This window comes from Vespa velutina, chromosome 8, assembly GCF_912470025.1.
Source record: "Vespa velutina chromosome 8, iVesVel2.1, whole genome shotgun sequence".
NCBI classification, from domain to species: Eukaryota; Metazoa; Arthropoda; class Insecta; order Hymenoptera; family Vespidae; genus Vespa; species Vespa velutina.
Window position 1 is genome coordinate 266,371 of NC_062195.1, and position 27,634 is coordinate 294,004.

Here is a 27,634-nt window from a genome sequence, read left to right on the forward strand (position 1 = left end):
CTGCATGCCCACGTCAAGGTTACGTTTCTATGATTTTCTTATAATCCGTACAGGTGGCCACCCGCGATGTTTCTAACCTATTTCTTTTCGCAAACTTTAACATTTATTTAACGTTTTTCGCATCGAACGTGATATAATAATGGCTCAAGGCACAATTCTTAATAAGGTTATATCTGCGATCGACGACAACACGCGGAAACCTGAAGAATTTCTAAGGTATATCTAATATAACCAATTACAACTAACGTTACTTAAATAATTATATAAACTAATAAAGTATTTATTTCAATCAAGTGTACAGAATGGTGTTGCGGTTAATTTCAAAAATACTATGAAACAGCTCTACGATTTTACGAAAGAACAAACGGAAAGGAGTACGAATGCCTTGCCAGAGCTGTTGACCGATGGTTTTGACGAGGAACAAATTTGGCAACAATTGGAGTTACAGAATGAAGGAGAATTGATACATTTTTTAAGTGGCATATCCAAATTGTTAGCCGGTAAGAAAGCGCTGACGTTACCTATCTCTACCACGAAGCCTGAATCCAGAGAAGAGAACAGCGAGCGGGACGATGAAGTTGAGAATGCAACGAGCGTAATACAACATCGACGAGCGAAAGGGAAAGAAGATGAAGAATCTAAGAGTAGCTTCGAAAAGATAAAGAGGATAAAAGAGCGCAAAAGAAAGTCCATCGTCGATGATAAATTTTTTAAATTACAAGAATTAGATGAATATCTTACTAATGAGGATAGAAGAGAGAAGCTAAACAAAAGAGACGCGAACGAGTCGGACGATGACGAATCTCTTGATTTGTTTAACGATTTGTCGGAAGAGGAATGCGATTTTACGGAGGACGCAAAGTTCATTAAATATGCCGACTTTTTTGATAATCCGAATAGCGAGGACGAGGGCGACGACAATAAAGTATCATCTTCCTTTCGTAACGATCATTCTAAAACCGATGAAAATGAAGATGAGGAATCGCTGGACGATAGCGAATTAGAAGGTACCGACGTTGAGAAAGAAAATGGTACTGAATTAAGATCCTTTACTAAAAGAGTTAAGTTCAATCTGACAAACGATTCGGACGAAACGGATAGCTTAGAAAATAAAGTAGATAATAAGGAGAAGAATTTGGAAATTAAATCCTCCCTTGAAGCGCGTCAGGAACGTTTGCAACAGAGGATTCAAGAACTGGAAGAAGAAGCGCTAGCTGAAAAGCCTTGGCAATTGAAGGGAGAAGTAAATGCTGCTCTCAGACCGCCAAACTCTTTATTGGAAGAGTATGTGGAGTTTGACGTTACCTCCAGGCCACCTCCTGTTATCACCGAACAGACTACTTTCAAACTGGAGGATTTAATTAAGCAACGAATAAAGGACAAGGCATGGGACGACGTCGAAAAGAAATTCAAACCCGTCGAAACACCTTTGGAATATAAGAAAAAGTTGATATTGAATCAGGAAAAGAGCAAAGAAAGTTTGTCTCAAATTTATGAGAACGAATATCTCAAGCAAAAACAAGCTTCAAATCCGGAAACCAAAGAAGTAGAGGAAGAAGAGCCGAAAGCGCACATTGAAATTCGCGATATGATGCATTCTTTATTCTCCAAATTGGACGCACTGTCCAATTTCCATTATACCCCGAAAGCAGTACGTATAATATTCCCAATTGATACTTTTTGTAATATTTAAAGGACAAGAAATATGTGCAAGTTCATTTCTTTGTAGGCCCAGCCTGAAATTAAAATTATAAGTAACATTCCTGCCATCAATATGGAAGAAGTGGCGCCGATAGCTACCAGCGATGCTGCCTTATTAGCACCCGAAGAAGTTAGAGGTATGTCATTGAAAAACATTGATTATATCGTTTCGATCTATCAAATTTAAAAAATACTACGAGATATTTATTTTTTCTTATTTCTTATTTTCGTAGAAAAACCACGGGGCGATGTTATCGGTAAATCGGAACGAACGATCACCGACATGAAACGCGAAAGACGAAGGAAGAAGTTGAAGCAAAAGGAACGACAAAAAGATAGGGAAAGAAAAGAGCAATTAAATGCGATCAAACCAGGAATCGAGAAAAAATATAAAAAGGACAAAAACGTTCTTTTGATGAAAAAATTGAGCAAAGATAGGAATATTACGATGGTGGATGAGACGATTGGTAAAGTCACGAAATCTTCGAGCAAGTTCTTTACCCAGCTACAGGACCAAGTTAAAAGTCACGTCAAGTCGAGAGTAAATCAAATGTCGAAAGAAAAAAATAAAAAAGCTTTGTCCGCTGTCAGATTAAAATTGTAAATATTTCATGTAAATACAACATATATATATGTGTATATATATATATATATATATATATATATATATATATATATATTTTGTATATGTATATGTATATATATTAAATGAAATTTAATTGGATTTTTTCTATTTTTGGTCGCTCATTCAAGATCGTTTGAAATTGTGATTCGATGATAAAATAAATGTAGTATGTATGTGGAGTCGTGTAGGAACAGGGGGAATATCTTTCGTGAGTATGAGAGTAAGATTTGAAATATTTTGAAAGATATCAATATTAAATACAAGATATTTAATCAACTGTTGCCTACACACTTTGATATCTTTCGTCTCTTCGCTATTATAATTATTGTCGGAGGTAATGTTGGAACTACATTCGTACAGGATGATTGATTGTAAAAAGAACAAAAAAAATCGTATATATGTGTATACCTCGTATATTAGTGAAAAATGTTCCCAATTCATCATGATATGCCGTAATTTTGTTTTGATCTGCTTATCGAAATTTTTGCTAAACATGTACAAATGCACTAAGTCACACGTGGTTACTTATAAATGCAATTATTTATATGTATAACATTATCTATATTTTTCTTTAAGAATATCTAAAAATGGTGTTTTGCACAGAGAAGCAAAGTGGGTTACATAATTTTGTACATTGTCAAGTTTGAACAATTTCTGTCAAATGTTGATTTATGATTGCACTGTTTATAATTACAAATATCTAAATTAAAAAATAATTAAGCTAACCTTATGTGCCTAACGATAAGCTGGTATTAAAATGATCATGATTTGCATAGATTTCTGATTGATTATTCTTTTTTCTTTTTTTAAAATATACCTTTTTCAATAATCAAATAACACACTTCCTATTTCACATTTTTAAAAGAATTCGTAAGGCATTCGAAATGAAATAATAATCTAATGAATAAAAAGATCATATAACACTACCTCTTTGAACAAGGACAGATAAAGTTAGACATCGGTGATTTCAGAAGATTTGAAATGTTACATATCGTATATACCACGTGTATATGTATTTATATATGCCATGTAAAGCAGGCTTCTCTCTTCTGAACACATCGCACAATGTCTACTGTAAGCTTCAAAATAATAAACTACTTCGAGAGAGAGAGAGAGAGAGAGAGAGAGAGAGAGAGAGAGAGATACAGACTGAATTAATAAAACACAAAGTTTATCATTCCTTTGCAAATTATTAGATCATATTGACTATAAAATAATGGATTCACGCTCTTGCAAATCGCATTACCTGAAATCATAGAATTCATAATTACATTAAAGTAGAATGAAATCTCTCGATATCTTCATATAATTATGTCCATGTTAATAATTATTAGTTTTTCTTTTTTTCCATATCCGTTAAAACATCTGATAAAAACACATTATAAGAGCAAGCATTCTCTAATGGCACTTTTGCTAAATAATAACCACCGATCTTAAGAATGCATTATAAAATTCGTACGATTTCGAGAACATAATTATCAAAAGAAAACATTATCAAATGAACGTAATATCTGAAATGCATGCGGACAGAACTAATCGATTAGGACCTAATAATAATCAGGATACCCCAACCGACAGTAACTTAACGCTCATGTAGGATATATCTATAGAAGGTGCTGATCATAAACTTTGCACAGGTCGAAATGCTCGAGTAAGAGCGTGGATTACGATGCTTAGAATAATCCAAAAATGATTTGAACCTTAAGTCTTTTAAGATGTAAGACTGTCAGCAATTTTCGTCCTTGGTCGTTACTCAAAATTGGTATTAAACATATTTAACTCCTCGAATCCGGATGCGCCACCTTGGTCTTGTAACATTTGCAACATATCTGAAAGCTCTTGAGGTTGCGTGCCAGGACCACCAGCTTGTGCAGGATGAGGTGGTTGCGTTTGACCGGCAACTTGTGGATTTGATTGTGCAGCATCTTGTTGCGGTGTTTGATGTTGTTGACCTTGCCATCCCCACATACCTACGTGAATAATATAAGGAGGAATCAGCGAAAGTCTCTAAAATTAATTAATAAATATAAATATTCTAATACGCCGATTCATACCCGGATTATTAGGCACTGTCGTGACTGCGTGATATTGCGTAGCCGGTGTTCTAGCACCACTACTCAATTGCGTATACGTCGGTCCACTTGGTGACCTTGACGGACTTAATTGACTGTACTGATACCCTTCCGTTACAGGTTGCTGCAACGAGTCAACGCGCAACATATCATTTTCGTTCTTTGAAACAGAAACTCATTAAATACACGAGCATTTTCGCATTAACAACTCGTTAATAATTTTCTTTTTTCTTTTTTTTTGTTCTTTTTTACCTGACGACCTATGGCCCATGCTTGTTGTACAGGAGTCGGAGATGTATTTGCAGGTTTTTGAATTCTACTTAATACAGAAGAAGTTGTACTTTGTTGACCAGGTGAACCGTAAGCTATAGGTGACTGCGTTGTCTCGTACCCTTGATAAACATTTTGTGTACTGGACGGCCTAGGTTGCTGTGGACCTAAAATATAATAGTCGTCGCATTAGAAATCGTCGACTTATACAAGACATTTGTAACCGATAGAAAGTATGTAGAAGTTTTCCCCTACCAGCTGCGGCGACAGCCGCTGGATGTTGCATCATATGATGCGCTGGATATATAGGATCCCTGGTGGGATGTCTCTGAAGGGAGTAATCTAAACCAGGTTGTCCGTAGGCAGGTACGGCTTCGCTTTCCGTTTGCCCATCGCTACCAGAGTGGAATGACCTTCGATCGTCGGATATATCATTAAAAACATGTTCGATAAATTTATTTTCTAGAACCGCCGCATTGTAAAAAAAAAAAAAGAGTCGTACTTCGCATGAGAGTTCGTGCAAACGATGTACTCCACGTCGTCGTTAAATGGATTTAAAAACGCAAAAGCCGATGTCCTCAACCACACCCAATCACGATTCTTAGCTCGAAATCTATACATCACAGAAACCACCTGTCCTTTCAGCTTCAAAACTAAATAAAAAAAAAAAAAAAATTATTGCTGCGTTTAGAAACGTATCGTGCAAATTCGTACGTAGAACGAATGAACGAACGAACGAAAGATTTCGCGTTACCTTGTTCGAAGCTTTCGCGCATATGGGTTTCATCCTCTGGATGAAAGAATTGATAACATTTATGCCCTAAAAGTTCCGAGGGCGTATACCCCAATATTCCACCGACTCTTTGGTCCACGAAGGTAAACGTACCTTCCGCAGAGTGACGTGAAATAAATTCTAAAACATAGAGATCGTTAAACGTAAAACAGACCGCGTATTAAAAAAGATGGAGAAGAAAGTGACGAAAGAGATCTTCTTACCGCTATTGCTATTGGAACCCGCTAAATCGTTCGTATTTGGCGTACTAGTAACCTGTAATCGCCCAATGGCGACGAGGCAGCAATGAGTAGATGCACTTTCGTCCGTAACTACACCATCGGGTCCTGTTTGCACGGCACCGGGCCCTCTGTCAGCTAGACCCACACCTGGTACACATGGGGGAACAAAATCACCTACAGCGTAAAACCGTGAATCAATAAACGATTCTTTCACTGATCGGTAACATAAAGATGTTACACAAATCTAAACTCTTAATCGGGAATTCTAACGAGCATCATGTCGCATTGCCAAAACACGAATAAATAAAACGATGAAACTAATAATAGTAATAATTTCAAGGAAATGTAGCGTGAATATGAAATTCCACTTAATTCCCCGATCGGTTAGAGAGAGAGAGAGAGAGAGAGAGAGAGAGAGAGGCTGCTATTTTCCTTCGCTCGAAAGAAATATCGTCAGGTCAAAACGATTCTGCTTATTCCGAGGGATCGACGTGCCTCGGTTTATGTCCTTTCCGTGCGATCGCCGAGAGATGCTTAATTTATAGGAGGTATGTACAACATACGTCCTCGGTATCGGCGCATTCTACGAATCGTAGGTTCGTTCATATTCTCCGAGCACAACGCGTCTCCCTCGCTTTAAAATAGAAAGTTGGCGCTACGTCGCGCTGTCGCGACCGTTATGTCGCGTCGACGATTACGATGAAATATTGGAAGCCAAACTCACCGGTGGGGGGCCAATTTTTGATGTACCCTGTACAATGGACTACAGCGTAATTTTGCCCATCCCGAGCGGGTGGACCTAACGAATTTCTTTGCTTTATACGATGAAGACCGTGAGCGGCTGCCATATCACCCGTCGTCTGTAGATTTCCAACTTTCATTCGACAGATGAACCCTCTTCTCGAGCCCATGCACAATCTCATCGACGCTGTAATAATATTTATGACATAACGATTATGGAATAAGAGATTTTGGCGAAAGTTAACTTTATCAATTGATAGGGAATAATTTGGCCGCCGACGCGCCCTTAACTTACATTGACCTTCTCTCTTGACCGTCCCGGTCTTGAGATCCAATACTCTTCCACCCTGCTGAGGTTCCGCGGCGCTGAGCTGTTCCCGTACTTTTTCGGTATCGTCCGGATGTACTTGCGAGTATAGACTCGTCCCGTACCAATCACTCTGCGTGTAATTCAAAACGGGCGCGACAGAATCGGAAACATAGATGATTCTACCGCTGTCGCAGCTTACGACGAAAAGAAACCCATCGGCGGCTTCCAGGATCAAATGTTTCAACTCCTGATCCGTTAAAAAGGATGGTTTGTACGCGTTGTCCGTAGCCGTGTTTCCTGTCCCTAAAAAACGGAGATTCAACGATCGTAGAAAATAAAAACGAACCTTTTGAAAAATGAGGGCGCATTTTTCCCAAATGAAAAATAGGAAAAAATAATCGAGCAGATCGAAGCGATTCTAACGCGATCGGCTTAGGTGCGATAACCCGATCGGACGGTAAGCTCGCCGGAGGCGAGTCGAAGTAGTCGCGAGAAGACGAGCGAAAGAGAAAGAGAAAGAGAGAAAAGACGATGGTGGTACCAAAAACGAGGACGGGGCACCTCGCCAGCGGAGGTAACTATCGAGGTGCAAGATCGGAATTGCAAAGCGGATGGGATCCAAAGAGAGAGGGGGAGAGAGCCTCGCGATGCGATCTTTACCCCGATATACGGAGAAATTCCGGGAAGAGGTACTTTAACGACTTCCAAACAAGATCTATGGAAGACCCCCGGTGACCTTCGTTACCATTACTTTCCACGTGGCGAGCGTCGAGACGCCTACGGCTCTTTCCACCATGGATATTCCACCGGCTCCGTTTCTTCGCATCGAATCATCTTCTGCTCGGACATGAAAAGCTATCATCTTTGCTTTCTTTATTCTACAAGAATTCGACTCTCTAGTATTCACCCTTAACATTTCTTTGCCTCGAAAAATACACTCCTTCTCTCTTATTCTGATGAATGTACATATCTACGTATAATATATTCATCAATGAATTTGCGAGCGAGCCTTTCGAAAGAATTTCTTAGGATCGCAATTGATAAGAGCGGGTGGGCTAAGATGGTATCTCGTCCCCGTGAAGAGATGATGGAAAGGAGGTGGAAGAGGTTGGAGGAGCTGGTAGGTTGGAGGAGCTGGTAGGTTGGATCGAAACGAATCGACGTAATCGTTCGAGAGCCGTTTGCGCGCGAGCCTTCGAACGGTTCTTTCACCGTCGTCGTTCGTCGGTAAACTTTTATCGCTACACGGCTCGTTAACAATCCGCAACCGGTGACGTAGAAGAGAGAAAAGAGATAGATAGATAGATAGATAGAGAGGGAGAGAGAGGGAGAGAGAGAAAAGGCTCGAAAGCGTTCTTCGACTTTCGTAGATATCTATGTACCAAGTGCATCGTGCATCGAACGGAGTTATGAGAAGAAGAGAGGAGAGGGTCGAGGAAGACGGCGTAAACGACCGTCGACACATCCCGGAGGCGATAGTTTCTCTCTCTCTCTCTCTCTCTCTCTCTCTCTCTCTCTCTCTCTCTCTCTCTCTCTCTCTCTCTCCCTCTCCCTCCCTCCCCCACTCTTTTTCGCTTGCTCAGGTAAAGAGAAAGAAGGAAAAAGATAGGGAACGAAAGGAGAGAGGTCCCCTCTTTATCTCTCTTTCTTTTTCTCTGCGTTAAGCAATTTGTATTCAGCGGTTCTCTTGTCGGGAAAGAGGAGAAGTGGCTATAAACAATGCGACGCACCACCAATACTTAGGTGGAATCACGGCACGCACACACCACGCCTATGCGTGTCCGAAGGTAAAGGGACAGCCGACGATGGAGCAACTCCACCCATTCTTACACCGGAAGCATATATCGCGCTTTCTGCATTCGATATGACCGTAGTACGACGACGAAACCATCCGTGAGTTACGCTCGTTCCGGTACCTCCAAGAGAAAGAGAGAAAAAGAGGCTCGACTTTTTTTTTTTGTTTTCTTTTTTTTCTTTTTTTTTTTTTTGTTTGTTTGTTTCCCCCTCCCCTCCCCCTACCCCCCACCAGCTTTCCCGATGATCTCGAGAATACGTACGTACATCCTTTCTCGTTCTTCTTTTCTTTTTTGTTTTCTCCCGGATCAAAGTCCGCGATTACGTCGTTGCCATTGGGGTTGGCGTTACTTCTCCGTCGAAGAAAATCTTCGGAATTGGATTAGTCTTGTTCCACTTTGTCATCTTAATGAACTGGATAAGGATCTGAATAAAATTTCTAATGGCAACCTCGCTTGCAAATCGGTTTCCAACTTCTCGAGGTCTAGATTAGTTGCCGTAATCGTTGAAGAGTTCGATAAGGAACAAAGTAGTACTTTAGTTCTTAACGCGGAACGTGACGATTAAGTTACCATTGATGTTTGAATTATCCGGCACGGTCAACGAAATAACTTTCGGCAACGCGATCTTCGAGCTTGAACGAGCGTCGATTAAATTACATAGATACATGCAACTCTGCTCGATACGACTCTCCCTTCTTCTCTATCTTTACGGTCATTGACTTTTAAAAACGACTTCGTCACAAGTCCCACGAGATGAGTTGCATCACACTCTTTACATATACATAATATCTTGCTTGTGGAGTGAATAATATTGCGCGCGCTCGCCCGCGCCCGCGCGTGAGCAAAATGTTAAACTTTAACATTTATTAAAGCGCGCATGAGAGCACTTGCCTTTTAGAACGAAATATTATCGAAATAAATAATAAATATAAATGAAAATCGACTTACCTCTGAGAGCTTTCATATGTGCCACTGCCATCCTAAGTATCGTCAGTTTGTCCGGCTTCCTCGCAAGGGCCGAACAGGTTGGTACCATGTCCGAAAGTTCGGTGATGTAGGCGGTCATCTTGTTCCGCCGCCGCCTTTCTATCTCGCAATGATTCTCCCTGCAGTAAGTTGCAAGAAAAAACCAAGGTAATTGCATAGCTCGAGGAAATTCTTTAGATATCAACTTACGCGAGATATTAACGCGCGTAAGCAGGTTCGAATGTAGGAGAGAACGCGCGATCGAGGAATCTATTTTCCAAAATGATCATACGTATGTACGTGCATCCGAGATCGATTGGGCCAATAAATTCTCCTGTTACGTCTATAGTACACGTAGTTTCTAAAGCGATCGAATTTGACGAGGTTCTCCCCTGTTATTCTTTACCACGACGAACATAGAAACTACGAAACAAATTCTAGGCCAAATTGACTCCCGAGGTAGGTTTTCCCTGCATGAAAGGACGTAGATCGATCTCGCGTAACGATTGTCGCGCTGCCGAGTAATCGTTCCACGTGTGGTGCCATTTAATTCGCAATTATTTTCACGAAGAAAGTTTGCGTGGGTGCTCGAGGTTGTGCGTGCGCGTGAAGAGATCGATCCTCTAGGACGGCGACGGCGACGGCGACGGCGACGGCAACGGCGAGGACAGCAACAATGAGGAAAATCAAAAAGGATTAACGTTCCAGTCGATGTTAAAGGATATTATCGTGGTTTAATCTCTTAAGAAAAACTTTGAACGGACAGAGAAGAATATAAATGAAAATAAAAAAGAAAGGATAAGGATCTAGGAGCAAGAACATCCGGGAGTGTTCAAAGACACATAACGTGGAAGGTCCACGATGGGCAAATACACGCAAGAGAGAAGATCTTTCCTTCGTCTCGTCGGGAGGTTCACGTGAATCCGTAACGCTCGTCGACATCTCCGTTCCGTTGTTCCTTTCTTCGATTTCATTCTCTCTTTCTCTCACGGACATAAGAATAAATATCTATCTATCTATCTCTTTCTCTCTGTTAGAGGGCAGCGCTATTTAAAAGAGGCCACGGCGCTTAAAGCGCAAGTATAAAGCAGGCTACGTACGGTCCAGCGCGATGGAGGTTGCGAGCTATGGAAGGGCAAAAGGGAAGAGGAGGAAGAGGAGAGAAGGAACGCGATCCAAGGAGGAGGACGGAGAACTCCTGGGTCAGAGGTCAGACGCTCCGAAGTTGCTCGCTCGCTTCGTAGGTCCGGGCAAGCGGATTGACTATACGGGGTGTACCGATAATCGCGCGAGCACCAAACGATACCGTGCGAATGCCGTCTTGTCCGAGATCCTTATCTACCTCTTTCGGTACAAGTTTATCCTTCTTTTTTGGCCCTCTCTCGACGACACTATCGTTTCTTATTTATTCTTTCTTTTTTCTTTCTCCTTTCCTTTCCTTTCTTTTCTTTTCTTTTCTTTTCTTTACCCTCTACTACCAACGGTTTATACTCCGCGGAGGCTAGCCTCGACCCGCACGATCTTATCGCGAGAAACTTTTCGATAGCTCGTACCTCGAAATAACGCCGATACCCGTTATCGCGATTGTTTATAATCTTTCGAATTCGTAGATCCATAAACGAAACGATTGCGTTATTCCTCAAATAAATATCGATTCGATAAGAGTTAAGTTCGCTCGAACGTTGGATTAAAATAAAAAAATCTCTTACGATGGATTAAAAAAAAAAAAAAAAAAAAAAAAAAAAAAAAAAAAAACGAAATATCGCCTATAGGTTTGTTAACTTTTGTCCCGTAGCGTATGTCCGCCTTCCTCCTTCTCGATTACTGCCCCAAAGGCAGTAAATATGTTGCCGAGCAAAATTTATGGCGCGCCACGCTGCCGTCTCACGCGCGATTATAACATCTTCGTTTGAAAATGATTTAAGCGACAACGATCGTATTCGTTCTTCGTCGAACCACTCGCCTTCTCTTCTCCGTCGTTATTCCTGTTCCACGGCATCTTTTTCCCCCTCCCTTTTGCTCGATAAATATGCACCGAGTCGTAATACCCTTATTATTACCCTTACAAAATTCTGACCAAGTCTATCGAGTAGACTTTCTTTTTTCCCTTACTTTAGACGAAGTAGAACGACAAACAAAGTTATTCCGCGGTTTATCGCGAGACTCGTAATCGCGCCGAAAGACCGAAAATGCAGGCTTTCTGTATTAATGCCGAGGTCGAGAAGAAAATACGACCGTGGACCTCGGCCGAGAGAGGAAAAGACGTGCCTGAGGAAGAGGGAGAGAAAAGATAGAGCGGAGAAGCATAAAGAGGAAAAGAAGAAGAGGAGAAGGAGGAGGAGAAGAGACGGGCGCCTTGCGGCGGGAGGCAGTAATTGCGTTATTAACTTAAAAGTGAGGTTCTTGAGCGCGGCCCGCTCGCTCGCTTATTCGCGCGCGCGACATCAGAGTCGTTGCGGATCGCTCGAGCCATGATTCTTTTTTCCTTTCTTTCTTTCTTTCTTTTTCTTTTTTCTTTTAACATTTTTTCTTTTTCCATCCTCTTTTCGACAACACGATGTATGCGTGTTTGTGTATCTGCAAAATGACAGTAGAGATTGCTTACAGAAAGCGACTCCACCCAGTCGCACGCGATCGGAGACGAGAAAAGTTGTAGAATAATATTATCCTTTCCTTTCTCTCTACCTCCCACCCCCCCCCTCTCTCTCTCTCTCTCTCTCTCTCTCTCGATTCCGTTGAAAATAAAAGAATACTCAGTAGATTAGAGAAGAGTGAATTTAGCGGCAAAGCTAAGTTTTAATATCATCGAGATAGATAGGAGCAAAGAGGTGAAGAATGGAATCGAGATAGAGCGCGGTGTGGACGAAGTTAAAGGACGGTGCGCGTATAAGTACCTTATGTTCCCACGCTGGAGCAGCCTCGAGGGCTTCCCATTCCGCTATCGGCTCACATTGGTAGGTATCATGTAGGTATGTATGTATCTTGGTACTTGAGAAGGCATGTACAGGGTGTACCGGTAGAACATATTGGGGCCACGATTTCGTGAGACGAATTAACAATGTCGGGAGCGGCTACCAGAAAGGTGTCCCTGCCACTCTCGCGGTCCCTTACACGCGACGAAAAACCGAACAAGATTCGATATATGCGTATAAGAGGAGGAATCTCCGGTGCGAAGGGCAATAACATTTTAACGAGTCTACCGAATCTTCTCGAGTCTGATACTCACCTCGCAAACCTCTCCTTATCCTGCACATTGTCGTCCTCCAATCTTCTATATTTACATCCACTAGTATCATCCTCGTCCGACCTGAAACACCAAGAGAAGGAAATGACCGATTAAATTTCGCTTTTCCATCGAGGATCGTGATACCGATAGCGCGCCTTTTATTCGATTCTTTCTTTTTTCTTTGCAGGAACCTACACGGATCGCGCTTATAGTGGTATCCCAAAGTGAGTGTGTGTAAATATATACATATATATATATATATATATACACATACATACATAACGCGCAACGCGCCCGTCGGTAGAAATATTATTAGAAATTCAAACGCACACGCGAACACAAGGATAAAAAACACGGGGAAACTTTTTAACAAGGTATACGTATGCGCGGACATGGACGAATTTAATTCTCGATACGCGAGTCGCGAGCGTAGATACTTTTTACGAGATACCTCCGTGTGTGCGCGCGCGTGTGCGAGCGTTGGACGTCAAGATGCGTGGTTGTGCGATAAATTATTATACCGTTCGACGAGGAGACGAAGGAGAAAAGCGAGTTCGCAAAAAAGGAAGGAATAGTCGCGCGAATAGATGTCGCGTCATCGACGCGCGATACTATAATAGCTTCCGGATTACCAAACGCGAACTGCCCGATCCAAAATTGGCCTTCTGCTCTACTCCACCAAATCTGGATCACCTAACAGTAATGGCACGATTAAAATTCAACGCATGGAGATCGCCGAGTCCTATTCTACACGATCCTTGACAAATTACCAATTAATTTCTTCCAACTCGGATCTATCCTTATCCTTATGCCACCGAAATACATTCGAATCTTATATTTCTTTTAATATTCTCCCAAGACATCGATAAAACGTTCGTGCGATTACAGATCACGAGAAGAGTACTCCTCATAAAAGTATTTATCGAAAATAAATTCAATTATTTGCGGCAAATGAATTCATAAAGTTTATTAATAAAAAATTAGAAGAATTGTCGAGAGAATTCCTCGCATCTTCGAAGGAAAGTTTCTTTACCTTTTCTTTCTCTCTTTCTCTCGACACATCGGGCCGTAATCGAAGAAACGCGAGAAGAATTGGAGCGAAATAATTCAGTTTGTCCCACTTTTTCCTTCCTTCCTGCGACATCGCCGATTCGATAGCGATGCTGAAGCTTATTCGACGTTCAAGACCTCGTTACCGCTTACACCCGGAAGAATATGGCAAAGCCCATAAGGGTCGCTCGCTACAATACATGGAAAGATATCAGAAAAGAGAGAGAGAGAGAGAGAGAGAGGAGAGGGTAGGGGAGAGAGAAAGAAGAGGGTAGGGGAGAGGAGGGGAGGGGGGGGGGGGGAGAAAGAGAGAGAGAGAGAGAGAGAGAGAGAGAGAGAGAGAGAGAGAGAGAAAGAGAGGTGATGGACTCGGAGCGCAAAAGAGGGCACCGTAAATCCGTCACCGCCGTCTCATTATCGGTATCGAAGCTCGTGTTCGTTCTACCGACGCCGGTATTAACCGCTCGCTAGAAAATTATGCTCTCGTTCGGTCTGGCGAGAAAGAGAGATAGAGCGAGCCGGAGAGCTCATAGAAATCCGGCCGATCGTCAGTCTATTGCACCGGTGCGCGCGGGTGATGTACGGTTCTGACCCTGAGCGAAAAAGCAAGATATCCCCTTACCGGTGCGCCCTCCTATCCCTACCACTTTTATTTTTACCCCCACTACCCGACTCGCCATCGTGCTCTTTCTCTCGCTGTGGTGAACGTGCCATGCGGTGAAGCGGTGCCTCCCTCTCTTCACCTTTCTCATACCGTGGAGAACTCCGGAGGACCCGGTAGACGAGGTAAGTGGGGGTGTAGGGCCCGCAGCGAGTGTATCCGGGTACCTCCGTACCCACCAGTCTTCCCTTCGCTCTCCTACTCTATCTTCTTCTTCTTCTTCTTCTTCTTCTTCTTCTTCTTCTTCTTCTCCTCCTCCTCTGCAGCCCTCCAACGTACTTTCCTCCTCTTTTTCTTAGTCCCTTATGTGAAGAGAAGAGAGAGAGAGAGAGAGAGAGAGAGAAAGAGAGAGGGAGGGAAAGAGAGAGAAGATGTACCCGGAGACTTATGGAGTACATAATGATGCGCCCCGCGGTATTATGTCGACTTAACAGATACGTATGAATCTTTCGTGAGAAAGAAGACGACTCGAAGGCGAGTTTCTTTCGTCCGTAGCATCGGTCGATCGAATACCGATGAAAAGTTATGGCACTTTCTTCCCTTTTCTTCCATCGTACTACTCGTTAGCCCTGGCATTTATATCTTGCTACCCAATTCCAGAACGTGGCATTATAATCCGCGCCTTCGAATCGAAGAGAAAGTTTAAGCTTCAAAGCAGGTTCAACGAGGTGCTCCAATTGCGGCACCTTCCAGAAGGTTTTAGAAACGACCCGTGTAACGAGGAGCACGGAAGACAAGCGTTAAAAACTCTCTCCTCTATCATTTTATTCTCGGCACCTACAAATAAATCGCTCTTTCTTCTTCTTCTTCTTCTTCTCCTCCTCCTGCTCCTCTTGTAAAACTTTGTAAAATGTTCTTTGTATCTCGAAATAACGAAATCGCGAACGCGTACCTTATCCGGATTTTAGGTAATAAATCATATGGTGAATACGAAAACCGGCTTCGTATCACGTACACGCCGAGTTATAAGATGGCCCGTGTCGTTATGCGAAACGTTTTTGCATATGCGATGCGTATGCATCGTCCGACGGAAAGAAGATGCTCGTTCTCCAACTTAGATCCAGCACGAAATCTCGAACGATCAAATATCAATGACTCGAGTTCGTCGAGTCGCCAAACTTTTACTTCTCCTAGCGAAATATTACTTTCCTTAAGAGAAATATCAATTATCGTTTATCATTTACCAATTACTCAACGTGACCTTTAGAGAATAGATTTTATCTACATGACCGCGCGGTGGTTTACGTCGTAAACCATACAAAACTATGAAAAATATCATTTGAAAAAGACAAACGAAAGTAACAGCATACAAACGCAGATACGAGAATGTTGACCCTGTACGACACTAAATCAACGGTCGCAATAAACCATGACATCGATGGCCTATTACAAGACTCGAAGAACGAGTTCATAGAATCGACGGGTAGCATCGGTTTACAATTCGACTATACAATGGCCGAAATGGATTTGGTAGCGTATCGAAAGGACTGGCTGACTGGCAGTCGTTATTTTATTTACGATCGACAACGACGACGATCAAGTTTGTGACCTTTAAAAAAAAATTCTTTCAAAGTAGCCACTGGCACGATAGTGGATTACGGTTATTCGACCCTTGACATTGAACGATTTCGTGAAAAATCGATCTTTAGATATACCATTCTCTAAGGACAAGAAAGAAGCATCTTTTCCTTTTGCCAGTATTGCTCCATTTCTCCTGCTTTCGGCTCCTTCTTTCCTGAATTTTTCTATATGTATATATATATGTGTGTATATATATATATATATATATATATATATATATATATATATATATATATATATATCGAAACAAAAGCCGTGGGAAACTAAGTATCAGATCTTTATCTCGCGTGCGTCTAAGCCAACTCTCTCATTGTAAAGACTTGAACGAGGCTAAAGGCATACTGTGCCATGTTGTTTCATGTTTCACCGTACATATGAACGTACTTACGAAACGAAGAGTTAAACGATCGCTTTTTTGTATTTCTTTAGACGAGCAGATTCCAAATGTCGGCATAGTATAGCTGGTCCGCATAGTGGGCGGTAACGCTGATCTCACACGAGACAAACGCACGCTTTTACCGCCGGTAATTAGGCCTTCTAATTATCTCTTAAGGCTTACGCCACTCGGCGATATACTCGGTGGACGTGCCTGTAAATGACCCGACGCGACGGTTCGGCATTAAGATAGAGATTAATGATCAACTTTAAATGGTTCCAAAGCGTTTCACCGAATGGAAATATTTCGAGTTTAATTAGTCGATCGGTAAATAATTTCACTTTCAATCATTTTTATAAAGACGAGACACGAAAATACCTGTCGATCTTTCTTTAAAGATCAAAAGTACCTTAAGAATATTTACAAAATACGACAATGAGACAGAGGGGGGGGGGGGGCCAATGAGGAGAGAGAATGCCACGTGATGTGGCACGCCGTGTCCAAGTTACGGTGGCGCCTTTTTGCATTTTTCCATTCGACTCAAGAGTCACGACTTGACCCCTCTATTCCTTCTCTTCCTCTTTGTAACCGTTGTCCACGCTCGTCCTCGTACATTTGCGTTCGCCATTCCTTTACGTCCACGTGTGTTACATCTACCTTCTCTTCCTATAGTCGTTTGGGACACTTGCACGTACATACGCACGTACATAATACGTACATACATACATGCGAACTCCGTCCTGCTGCCTTTCGAGAAGAGGAGAACGAGCATCTATACCCAGTGTACCTACGAAATGCGCGGTATTTTTCAGAAAGCTGTTCCTCCTCGAGCGGAATCTCATCGATTTCTTCGCCGGGGATAATTGAAACGTTCCAATCCGAGGAATACGCAAGGAACACCAATGGCACAACGCCCTTACGTATCGAATCACGCGATAACAAATGTTTTCTCGACTTAAATGTAAATTTATTTAAGCGCTCGTTAAAAGTTCAAATAGAAATGGGAAAAATGCGAGTACCAAGTCGAAAGAGAACTCGATTCTTAGTGTCGTCGCGAGCGTTACGACACGCGTCCTTGAACGCGTCCAGTTATTTCAAGTAGCATTTAACTATATAATTATGCAACGAATCATCGTATTTTAGCAGAGCTCACCCGTGGGGTTCGTTGAAGCGAAGCGACGGGTAGAACGCTTCGATTCTCCGAGTCGATGGAATGACGACGCCGATTGCTTATCTAACGTCTAAGCACGATGACGACGACTCTTGGCCGTTCATTGCTTTTCTTTTCATTAGCTTGGTCAGGGGGTGACGATGATACTCTCGCGGTGTATACAGTGTCGCATATTAAAGCAAGATCAGAGCTTGGGGATTGGCGGCTTGGAGAAGGGGCGGTCCATCGGTCTCTGAAGAGCGGCTCGCGCGAGAGAACCGCTCTCTTCTCTCTCTCCGCTCTCTCTCTCTCTCTTTCTCTCTCTCTTCTTTCTTTCTCCCAGACGATCTCTTATTGGTCACCGCCTCCACGATCGATCCTCGATCGCCGTAGCCTCTTAACAATCTTCTACGACTCGCGAGGGATCCCTCGAAAGACGAGATTTATCACATTTCTTCGAATTCTTCGTCTTCGTTTTAACGTCGTAACCGTCCCATTTTCCTTCTGTACGAAACTATCCTAAAGAAGTAGAAGAGGAACGGTGTATCGACGATAATTGCCATTCTCGCGATAATTGTCGTTCAAGTGTCGAACCGAATAGAAAAGCTTTAAACTGGCAATTGATCCCGATAGAAGAGATGCGATGGAAGAAAAGGAAGAGTGTCGAGAGTTTTTTGCGGGCGCGAAAGACGCGCGTTACCCTAGAACGGAACCCCAATCGGGAGGCCCGGCCGTTTTCACGCCTGAGAAAACCTTTATTGCTCAGGGCGTGTGTAACCTAGCTTCGAGCGGAAAGTCACGCGACGAAGAATACGAGGAAGAGGAAGCAAGAAATCCATCTAATTACGTTTACAACCGCGCAATCTATGCGCCCTCTAACGAGACCCTTTTCTTTTACTCTTCATTAAAGACATTTTCTTTGTTCTTGGACTGTCTCGGACTAATAAAAAATATTTTTCACATGAATCACCGTCGTCTCGTTTTATCATTTGAACGATCTTTAGATAAATACGATTCGTCGGGGATGAAAAAAAGGAAGGAAAATTGTTTGATCAGATATTAGCGGCGAATATTAGATGTGCGCGCATTACCTCGTTTTATTTATGCTCGCGATGAAATGCACAATTGTAAGTTAAAAATCCGTGTCGCACGCGTATGACCTAATTATGGATTTAATATCAGACGAGTGTATGAGGCGTTAATAATGGAGAATTCATTAGAAGGAAGATAATCCGACAACGTGGTCGGAGCCGTATTAAACTGAATACATACTTTCCATTTTGATCCATCCAGTTTAACAATTCCTTCCAGCCGCGGAATGCCATTTATTTAACATAGGCGCTCGCGGCCGTAGCGATCGCGTGAAATAAATATATCTTTATCATTGCGATTTACATTTTTACAGATTAATGCACCAGAAATCACCCGTGCTCCCTTTAATTAGTCGTTATAATATAATTAACGCTTCGCAATGAGTTGCTAACGTGTAGAAATCAAAACACTTGCGAGCTACGTACAGTGCGTAGGTATGCCTACCGACGATAATTGTACTGTATAAATGTACCGCGTGGAGAGATGATGGAGAGAGCAAACACACGATTTACATAGGACTTCCCGAAGAGAATGTAAAAAGAGACGATATCGCGAGCGCAATCGCTGCTTAGAAAGAAGGCTACTCCGACTTGGAAATTCCCACTTCGAGCCAGTTGTCACGAACATCGGGCATCTCGATGTAAACAAATAATATAGCCTGCTTTTTAAATGTTCAACATCCATGTAGAAAGAAAACGATAAAAAGAAAAAAAAGAAAAAAAAGAAAAAAAAAAGGGGGGGGGGGAAAAAAAGAAGAAGACAAGAAAGAAGGAAGAAAAAGGAAAAAAAAGACAAACAAAAGTTGAGTATAGAGTTACGATTTTGTAAATATACCTGCGAGAAATTGCATCTTGCGGATGCATCCCCGCGCATTTGCGGGAAAAAGAAACATGATCGAAGAAAGTTAGACTTGGTTAAATCTCAAATTATTTTCCATCTTCGCTTACAAGAAAATTATAGTCCGTCCTAAGTAGCAAAATCTCTCCGTAAACGTTGGAGAGATCTTTTCCCGACGTAACGACAAGACGACAAAGAGAAACGGACGTAGATAAAGTATGGGTAAACGAGTGTTTTGGATTTTTGGGTTTTACACGACGGATTACGCAACAAGGTCGCGGTAATCGGCGCGTAAATGCGTGGAACGGTCACAAATCTCTGCTACGTGACGAATTCCTCGACGAGTGGGTTTTGTTTCGTGCTCGCACGTTCGATGCACGTGGTAGAGAGTAGAACGACCCGTGTAAACTCATCGTATTAGACACCCCGGCTACCCTTAATCTTCCTTCTTGTGTATTTTGCGGCTTGTTAGACGCGACGAGCCGCAAACGAGACCAGACGCGATGCACTTTATTAAACGTCAACTTTTACGTTCCGTCACTCCGATTATTTCATAATATAAGCAGTTGTACGACGGCTTGACACTCGATATTTTATACGATTAGATATCGATCGTTTTATTATACTTTATCCCTTTTCTTTTTTTCTTTTCTCTTTTACTTTCTTTCCAAAGATCCGCCTGCATCAACGTCAATCGCTTCTAAAGTCTTCTTTAGAAAGACTTAACGAGACTTTAAGAACGTAACGAGCGAAGTTTGAAGTTGGTTCGTTATAAGCAGACGATAAATGAAATCAGCGATCAGCGAGGCCAATGAAATATTCGCTGATAAATGTAATCTCTCGGGTATTGTACGTGCTCTCATTTCTTCCTACGTAATACGGTCACTCTTGTACATGCATACATACGTACTTACGTACCGTACCGTACCGTACGTAATAATATACGAGCTGCGCCGTCATAACTATTTCTTCGCGCATATATGTATTTTTCTTGTGATCTCAATTTATTATCGTCGCGCGTGACCGCGCACCGCAATTCTGTTGTATGCATTTCACGATAACGTCAACTTTGTACCCGCTTTGTTATATTTTCGAGAAGATTATCGTTATCGTCGTTTCAATGGCTTACGCCAGAGAGTATCTTTTTCTTCAAGGTCGCCGAGGAAGTTCCTCCTTTTTTCCTTCGTCCGCTTGTTTTTTTTCTTTCTTTCTTTCTTTCTTTCTTTCTTTCTTTCTTTCTTTCTTTCTCTCTTCTTCTTCTTCTTCTTTTCCTTCTTTTCAACGGGAAATCACATTTTATGCCCGAAGAAGCCATAAGTACGTATTCTGCAGTGAAATTGTAATTGTATTTATTGATTATAATCTACTTGTTAATGTAAAGAAAAAGTTGCTGACTTTGCAATAACAAAAACGTATGTTTGCTTAACTGCAATGATTGCACACCATCAATTAATAATAATCTCTTGGTCGAATACGTATACTTTTGTATAAAATGTTTTTACTTGTAAAGCGTAATCTGAAAACGCGACGTGAGCTTGCTGCTTCTTTTTTGTTTTGTTTTTTCTTTCTTTTTTTTTTTTTTTTATTTATTTAACGGTTAATAAATATTCAGTTTATGCAAGGATACTTCTCGTTATCGATTCACCGTTCTCGTGCTTTTGAAGCGCGCGGAAGGATCGGATTGGCTTGACGAGAATTCGCAGTCTTTTTTACGACAAGCTCGACGATAATAGAGCTATCTAGATTCACGGCCGACTTCAGTATTTTTCACGCGGACACGGAACATGTGCGTTCCGCGTATCGTTGCTTTTTCTTCGGAATATTTGAATCCCGATAATATGCGATAGAGGTACGATAACGTATCGATGAAAAATTGAAAAATTTCTTGGAAATTTGGAAATAATCATTGTGAAAGAAGAATTTCCATCGTACTTCGATAAATCAGCATGCTACTTCAGAATCATGACGTAGAAAAGTTTTAATGAGTTTCCTCGATTTCATCGTAAAAGCGGTCTCGAAAACTTTGCGAGCTTGTTTGCAAAATAGATTCATAAAATGATTACTTTTTATTGCATCTTGCAGAATACGGAATTACTCGTGATAGATTAAGGTTAAAATACAATCGGCACAAATAAGTCACAATAAGGTGAATCGGCATAAGTAATCTTCGAAACGATCCGCAAATTTCTTCCGCTTGTCGACGGTCCGAGCGAAAGGCGAATCCGTAAGTACACCGCAAGCCTCTCAATTTCAATAAGCAATCGTAAGTACTTCGGTCACGACTCTCGATAACTAGATTGTTTCAGGCGAAGAACTCAGCCTCGAGTTCTTTCAATGATCGCTATGGAATAGATGTTTGACGATTCAAAAAGAAATCGTGCCTGTGGACGAAACCTTTACGGATAACCCTTAACATTGCATGTTTTCTCGAGCTTCTTAATAAATGATTTTTTCGTAAGTGGACGAATTAACGCTTGCATTATGCAGCTATTTCGTATACTGAAGCCCGCCAAATTTTACGTAAAGATCTTAAACCGCTTTTTAAATTTTAATCGTATTTCGATTCTTTCTCACGACAGTCACAATGCCTGTTCTCACTATTCTTATTAAAGCGACAATTGATTGTCCGTTAACGTGCGTACCGCGTAATTACCGGGATACTTCATAATCATCAATATACGTAATTCGTTCTACGTAACTACTCGTGTCATACGTAATTCGTCCCTGTCTCATGTTCATCGTCACTTTCGACGTACCGATCTTCGCAATAAATAAAAGGATAAATTTTCTTAAAGCGAACTCTCTCTCTCTCTCTCTCTCTCTCTCTCTCTCTCTCTCTCTCTCTCTCTCTCCCTCTCTCTCTCTCTCTCTCTCTCTCTCTCTCTGGACGGCATCCATCGATTCAACGTGCATGTCCAGTTTACCACAAAAACCGCGTGCTATTTAAAAGTCCCAACCTTTCCCACGATTCTCCGCACGTTTATATGTACGCGAGACGCGGGATCCTTTCGTCAAGAGCTTAAAACCCGCTTTGATATCAAAAGGGCCGACTTTTAACATCCCCCGGGAAAGCGATTTTAGTAGACGGACGATGTCGGTTTCGTGCTCCGAGGAGGCAGAAGATGATCTCGAGACGATGATCCAGCATGGCTGGAAAGAAGTTTTGCTTGAAACGCGATACTCATCTTTTTCTCTCTTCTGGGAGAGGCAAAGGGAGAAAAAAAGAAGATGGTTAGAGGCGCGTGGGAGACGAAGATTTACCTCCGTGTTTTCGACTGCTGCTGAGAGTCCGCGTGCGTCTGCTGTATGTGATGAGGCGATAGGTTGGGCCCGTAAGACAGAAGCTGACTTCCGCCGGTGGGGCAAGCGGCTGGCGGCGGTGGGGGTGGTGGGCCCAATTGGTAACTCACGCCGGAACCCGAGGGAGCGTAGTGCGAGGGTCCAGGTCCCGGGCCCAAACCGACCCCATACCCTGCACCTCCCGTACCACCCCCGTACATACCACTGCCACCGGGATATTCTATTTTGACGGCCTGTCTTCCACGATTTCGATGATCCAAAAATCCTCCAACGGTTTCCCTGTCATTAACTCATCTTATTCCGATTATTCCTCTTTACAAGGACATATCGTTCCTTCTTCGATGCCTATTTTATTATGACTCTTCGGTTAGATCAATACAGACTTTGCAAAGTTATATCCCACATACGTTTGCTGGCGCACTGGACACCTGTTACACGCTCGAGAACATACGCGCGTGCGTTCTCTCGATAGGAGTTTCGCGATATCTACGCGACGGCCGAAGGGTGCTCCGCAGGAAGTCGTAATATCAAAGCGCCAGCTAACTCGGATTCCTTCCCTTTCCGAGATATCTTTCGATTTGCGGTATAAACGGCTTCCAGTATCTTCCTGCTTTCGAACTTTTTCTTTCAATCTACGATCGATGTATTCCTTTCCTTCCCAAGTCGAATTCCGATGATAATAAATTAATTAATCGTTCAAATACTTCGAGTGTTATGTCTATTTCCAAGGATCTTCAAGGACCAAACAAACTTTTTTTTTTTAAAACGAGGATTCTCTCTGAGAGGACTACTTTTACTTCTACAATATTATCTTTGCGACCTTTCGACCTCGGCTGTAATGACTCTCATTATTACGCGCCATGGCTTACGACCAATATAGCATGAATTTCCTTTATTTCAAGCCAATAGCTAGGATCGATTTTAGGTGTAAATCATTCTACGCTTTTCTCATATTCGATTCGCAATTCTCGTCCTTGTTTCGCGAAAATTTCATGGTCGATTTGGTATCAATAGGTTTTCGAAAAATATGAATTTGCTTGAAAAGACTCTGTTCGTTGATCCAGATCGATTCGCGCAACAACGTTGATTTGCTTTCGACACTGACTATTTTGATGCCGATTTCGAAATGGCTAATATTCAGTCACTTTCGCAAAAGAATATCAACCGTTCGATTTTAAACGATCCTTAAAACGATATTCGTCAGAGAACAATTGTGTAGGATTCCTCTCTTCTTTATTCTTGGTTCGAAACTCCTGGCAAATTACGTCCGAGCTTATAGCAGCTATTTTTCCACCACTTCATTCTACAATCACTTTCAACGAACTCACGAGGGAAGCTCACCAAAGATCCGTCGTTTCACCGTTGAGCCGATACAAAGCTCTTCCAAATGTTTATATCGAAGAAGGTACGACAAGAAAGAGGGGGAAGAGAAAAAGAGATGGAGGAAGAGCAAGGAGAGTGGAATAAGGAGAAGGAGAGAGAGAGAGAGAGAGAGAGAGAGAGAGAGAGAGAGAGAGAGAGAGAGAGAGAGAGAGAGAGAGAGAGAGGAGAAACTTTCGCGTCAACGGAATTTGAGTTTTCCGTTGGAATCGTAAATCCCGGATCTACTTAGACGAGGGCGCGAGACGCGCGTCGTTTAAACTTGGCACGAGGCATCGTAAGCGACGACGAATACCACCGAACACGTTGGAGATGATTTCGTTCAGAGCATTCGCCCGGATTGACCACTACGATGATCGCTTCGATCGCGATCGAACTAAGAACATGACGTTCATTCGGATGGAAACGATATAACGAGGAGGAAACGCGGAAGAAGTACTAACGTAAGAACGGACGGACGAGAAATCTACCGAGAGATCTATCGGAGATCTACCGAGAGATCGAGGGACGGATGGGTCGTCGACTAGTCACCACCCACAACTCGCCAGTGACTGATTCCACCATAGCCGTATAATGTGCCGCCGTGTGGTATACCCCGGTAAGGACTATCACTTCTCCCACCAGAGAGCGGAACAGCCACCGTATAAAGCACGACTTTTAACCGGGATGCCTTCGTCCCTCCTGGTGGTAGCAACGGAACGAACGCGCCTTCTCTCTCCGTAACGATGACCCCTCCTCGCACGCTTCTTTTCTTTTACGTATTCCCCCAACTACCTTTTCTTTTCCTCCTACCCGACACGATCCTACGAAATTATCGGCTCTACGTTTATAGCGCTTTAACGTTCCAACGAATCTATCGACTACCGCGCGTTCTTCTTCTTTTTTGGCCTAGTCTTTCCCTTGGTACAAGATCTTTTTTCCTATATCCATATCGAATAAAAACAAAAATATCAATATCACAACGTCCGATCGTTTCTTGGTACGAAGGTCAGTCGAGTTTACCAGATCGAAACGATTTGGCTCGATGTGGACAAATATTTTCAAGAAAAAGGCCTGCTGCCGCTAAGGTAAAAGTCTACGACGATTACGATAACGAAACGTTTCTTGCACGATGTCGCAATAAAACACCGACGGTGTAAAGAAATATTACCAAGAGGCGCTAACATTGTCCGACGACGAATTACTTGCTGCGTAGCAAACATCCTTATATTAGTTGCTTGATCTTCGTGGAATCTTACAAAAAATAATTAATAATTATTTTTCGTTATATCATTCTAAAACTTTATTCGGTCTGTGTATTTTTTCTCCTTACCAATCAAAACTTTTTATTTTTATTTTTCTTTCTAATCTAACATTTCGAAGCGCACAAGATGTTTTAGCTTGGCCATCTTGTCGGATGTAGATAGTAAAGATCGATAAAATATTTTAGATTTCTGTTATCGATCATTATCGCTGCACGTTTCGATACGGTTGCAAAAATATAATCATTGTATCAAGTACAAATGTGACTGTTCGAAAAATATATCATGATGTAGATATTAGAACTAATTAGTAGAATTATCGAGTGTACGTGTACTTAGTCATAAAACATTCAACCGCGCTGACAGCTGATACATTTTACTAGATATTATATCATTTAATATTATCACATGCTTTTGAAATGAACTGAGCTATTTATCTATCTATATATATATATATATATGTATATAGGTATGTATATGTGTGTATATATATATACATATATATACACATACATACATACATATGTATATATATATATATACAGATGGAAAGAGAGATTTTTGACTTATAACCTCAATTACAGGTAATAGTACAACTTCGTGCACAATATTTTGTCTGTAAGATCGTTTGCTAGTTAATATATAATAGACAACATATCCGGTATGTTTCAGTAAACAATTTCTTACTCTTGTTAATATTATTATAAGATGAAAAACATAATGTTTATTGAAGAATAATTATTAACCTTTTTAATCTATCTTCGAGATCTCTAACATAAGAATTTATAAGGAAAATCATATTCTATAAAATATAATTATTTAAAGTCACATTCGAAATATATCAGTCTTTGGAAATTTTCAATATATTAACTTACCCTATGTGAATAGAACCACACTTCTGCGCCATTTTGCTCTGATCACTCCCTGTAATTATAGAAAACTTAATTAATTCGCTTATTAAATTTGTCTATAAATTAAGTAACAACGAGTCATATCGTAGAGTCATCATCACAAATTATATAAATATTCCTTTATAATCGTATATACTTTTACTACTATACTGATACAACTACACAGACTTTATTATATGCAACGCAATGAGTACATACAAAGAACAAAAGCTTATAAAGTTTTATATCTTAAAGATTTATTTGCGTATAACCTAGATAAATTAGATCTGTCGCAAATTAAATTCATCTTTCTATTGATATAAACTAATATGATAATATGCTCAAATTAATACGAGTTATCGAAGCAAATATCTTTTAAATATCAATTGTATGATATTTAAGAGCATAGAGAAAGAACTAATATTGTTATTGAATGATTATTGACTTTGTTTGTGCTATGTGGAATAAGTTTTGAAGAAATAAATACTTTGATTAGAATAGATTATAAATAAGTATAAAAGAATTTGGACGATCTATATACGAAGGATGAATAACTGTATATGTTTTACGTGAAATATAAGCATCCTGTTGAAAAAACTGAAGACATAACATACGACGAGTATGCTCATTTTGAAAAATCAAACGATTATACTTTAAAATGCATCCAATTGAGAGGGAACGGACGACGAAAGTAGACGAACATAATTTTGGTTAAAACGTATTTCATATATTTCTCATACAAATTAGAGAAACTATGTTAGGAAAAGCATGGAGAGCGTCAAACATTGTGATAGACGACGTTTACCTGGTATAGAATGAGCGATCGTGGATACAGTAGTGAACATCCAGTTTGAATTTTTTCCTTACACCGTTTGTACAAAATATCTGGACTACAGCCAATCGTTTTTGGAAATATTACTCAGCTCCTACACTCCACTAATATCAAAACTGGGTGTTTACACTCAGCAGTCGCGCCATTTTGAAGTTTTATTCGGGAATTTTATTTTTGCTTGGACCTCTGAATATGATTTCAATGGAAGGAAAATTTCGTCGAATAAGGCGCTATCTGACGGTACATTGATACAAACGTACATTCCTACTAAAATGAAGTCGTAATTCCGTTGATATAACAGAACTTGAGAATAATAATAATAATAAATATTATATGAAAGATATTTTTGAAGTTAAAAATAATTAATGTTGGAAGAAACTTATAGATTAGAAATTAATTAGCAGACTAGAGATTTAAAGATGAGAAATGAACAAATTATGCCGTTCGTTGATAGATAGGACATAATGACTTAAATATTATAAGAGTAATGGTATCGTTCATAAATGAATATAACTTCAATATC

At 41.1% G+C, this 27,634-nt stretch overlaps 2 protein-coding genes across 10 annotated transcripts; one reads left to right on the forward strand and one right to left on the reverse strand.

Annotated features, from left to right (window-relative positions):
• The first annotated feature begins 28 nt into the window (after positions 1-28).
• On the forward strand, positions 29-3,103 carry LOC124950952 (U3 small nucleolar ribonucleoprotein protein MPP10). Of its 2 annotated transcripts, none has more exons than XM_047498553.1 (4): positions 29-216; positions 295-1,651; positions 1,730-1,838; positions 1,935-3,103. In XM_047498553.1, the coding sequence occupies exons 1-4, from the start codon at positions 140-142 to the stop codon at positions 2,303-2,305; spliced, it is 1,914 nt and encodes a 637-aa protein (XP_047354509.1). In that variant the 5' UTR covers positions 29-139; the 3' UTR covers positions 2,306-3,103. The 2 variants fall into 2 exon arrangements, with proteins under 2 accessions (XP_047354509.1, XP_047354510.1); XM_047498554.1 differs by having other exon boundaries at positions 73-216; positions 302-1,651.
• LOC124950949 (aryl hydrocarbon receptor nuclear translocator homolog) lies at positions 260-27,294 on the reverse strand. Of its 8 annotated transcripts, none has more exons than XM_047498543.1 (13): positions 27,085-27,294; positions 26,265-26,313; positions 12,722-12,802; positions 9,478-9,638; positions 6,719-7,036; positions 6,407-6,610; positions 5,665-5,856; positions 5,423-5,581; positions 5,171-5,321; positions 4,924-5,081; positions 4,651-4,835; positions 4,381-4,522; positions 260-4,296 (listed from the first exon to the last, which is right to left on the reverse strand). In XM_047498543.1, exons 1-13 carry the CDS (start codon positions 27,122-27,124, stop codon positions 4,076-4,078), a joined length of 2,061 nt encoding a protein of 686 aa, XP_047354499.1. In that variant the 5' UTR covers positions 27,125-27,294; the 3' UTR covers positions 260-4,075. The 8 variants fall into 8 exon arrangements, with proteins under 8 accessions (XP_047354499.1, XP_047354501.1, XP_047354497.1 ...); XM_047498545.1 differs by lacking the exons at positions 26,265-26,313; positions 27,085-27,294 and adding exons at positions 13,755-13,962; positions 22,730-22,862; XM_047498541.1 differs by lacking the exons at positions 26,265-26,313; positions 27,085-27,294 and adding an exon at positions 22,730-24,866.
• Positions 27,295-27,634: the final 340 nt, after the last annotated feature.

Excerpts from the sequence above, each read along its gene's own strand:
- LOC124950949 (XM_047498541.1), bottom strand. The coding sequence starts at position 22,968 with ATGTACGGGGGTGGTACGGGAGGTGCAGGGTATGGGGTCGGTTTGGGC. Across the intron at positions 12,803-22,729 it reads CAGCAGTCGAAAACACGGAG|GTCGGACGAGGATGATACTA; the intron begins GTAAATCTTCGT and ends TTGGTGTTTCAG. Across the intron at positions 5,082-5,170 it reads TGCACGAACTCTCATGCGAA|GTCATTCCACTCTGGTAGCG; the intron begins GTACGACTCTTT and ends CGACGATCGAAG.
- LOC124950952 (XM_047498553.1), top strand. The coding sequence starts at position 140 with ATGGCTCAAGGCACAATTCTTAATAAGGTTATATCTGCGATCGACGAC. Across the intron at positions 1,652-1,729 it reads TCCATTATACCCCGAAAGCA|GCCCAGCCTGAAATTAAAAT; the intron begins GTACGTATAATA and ends ATTTCTTTGTAG. Across the intron at positions 1,839-1,934 it reads AGCACCCGAAGAAGTTAGAG|AAAAACCACGGGGCGATGTT; the intron begins GTATGTCATTGA and ends TTATTTTCGTAG.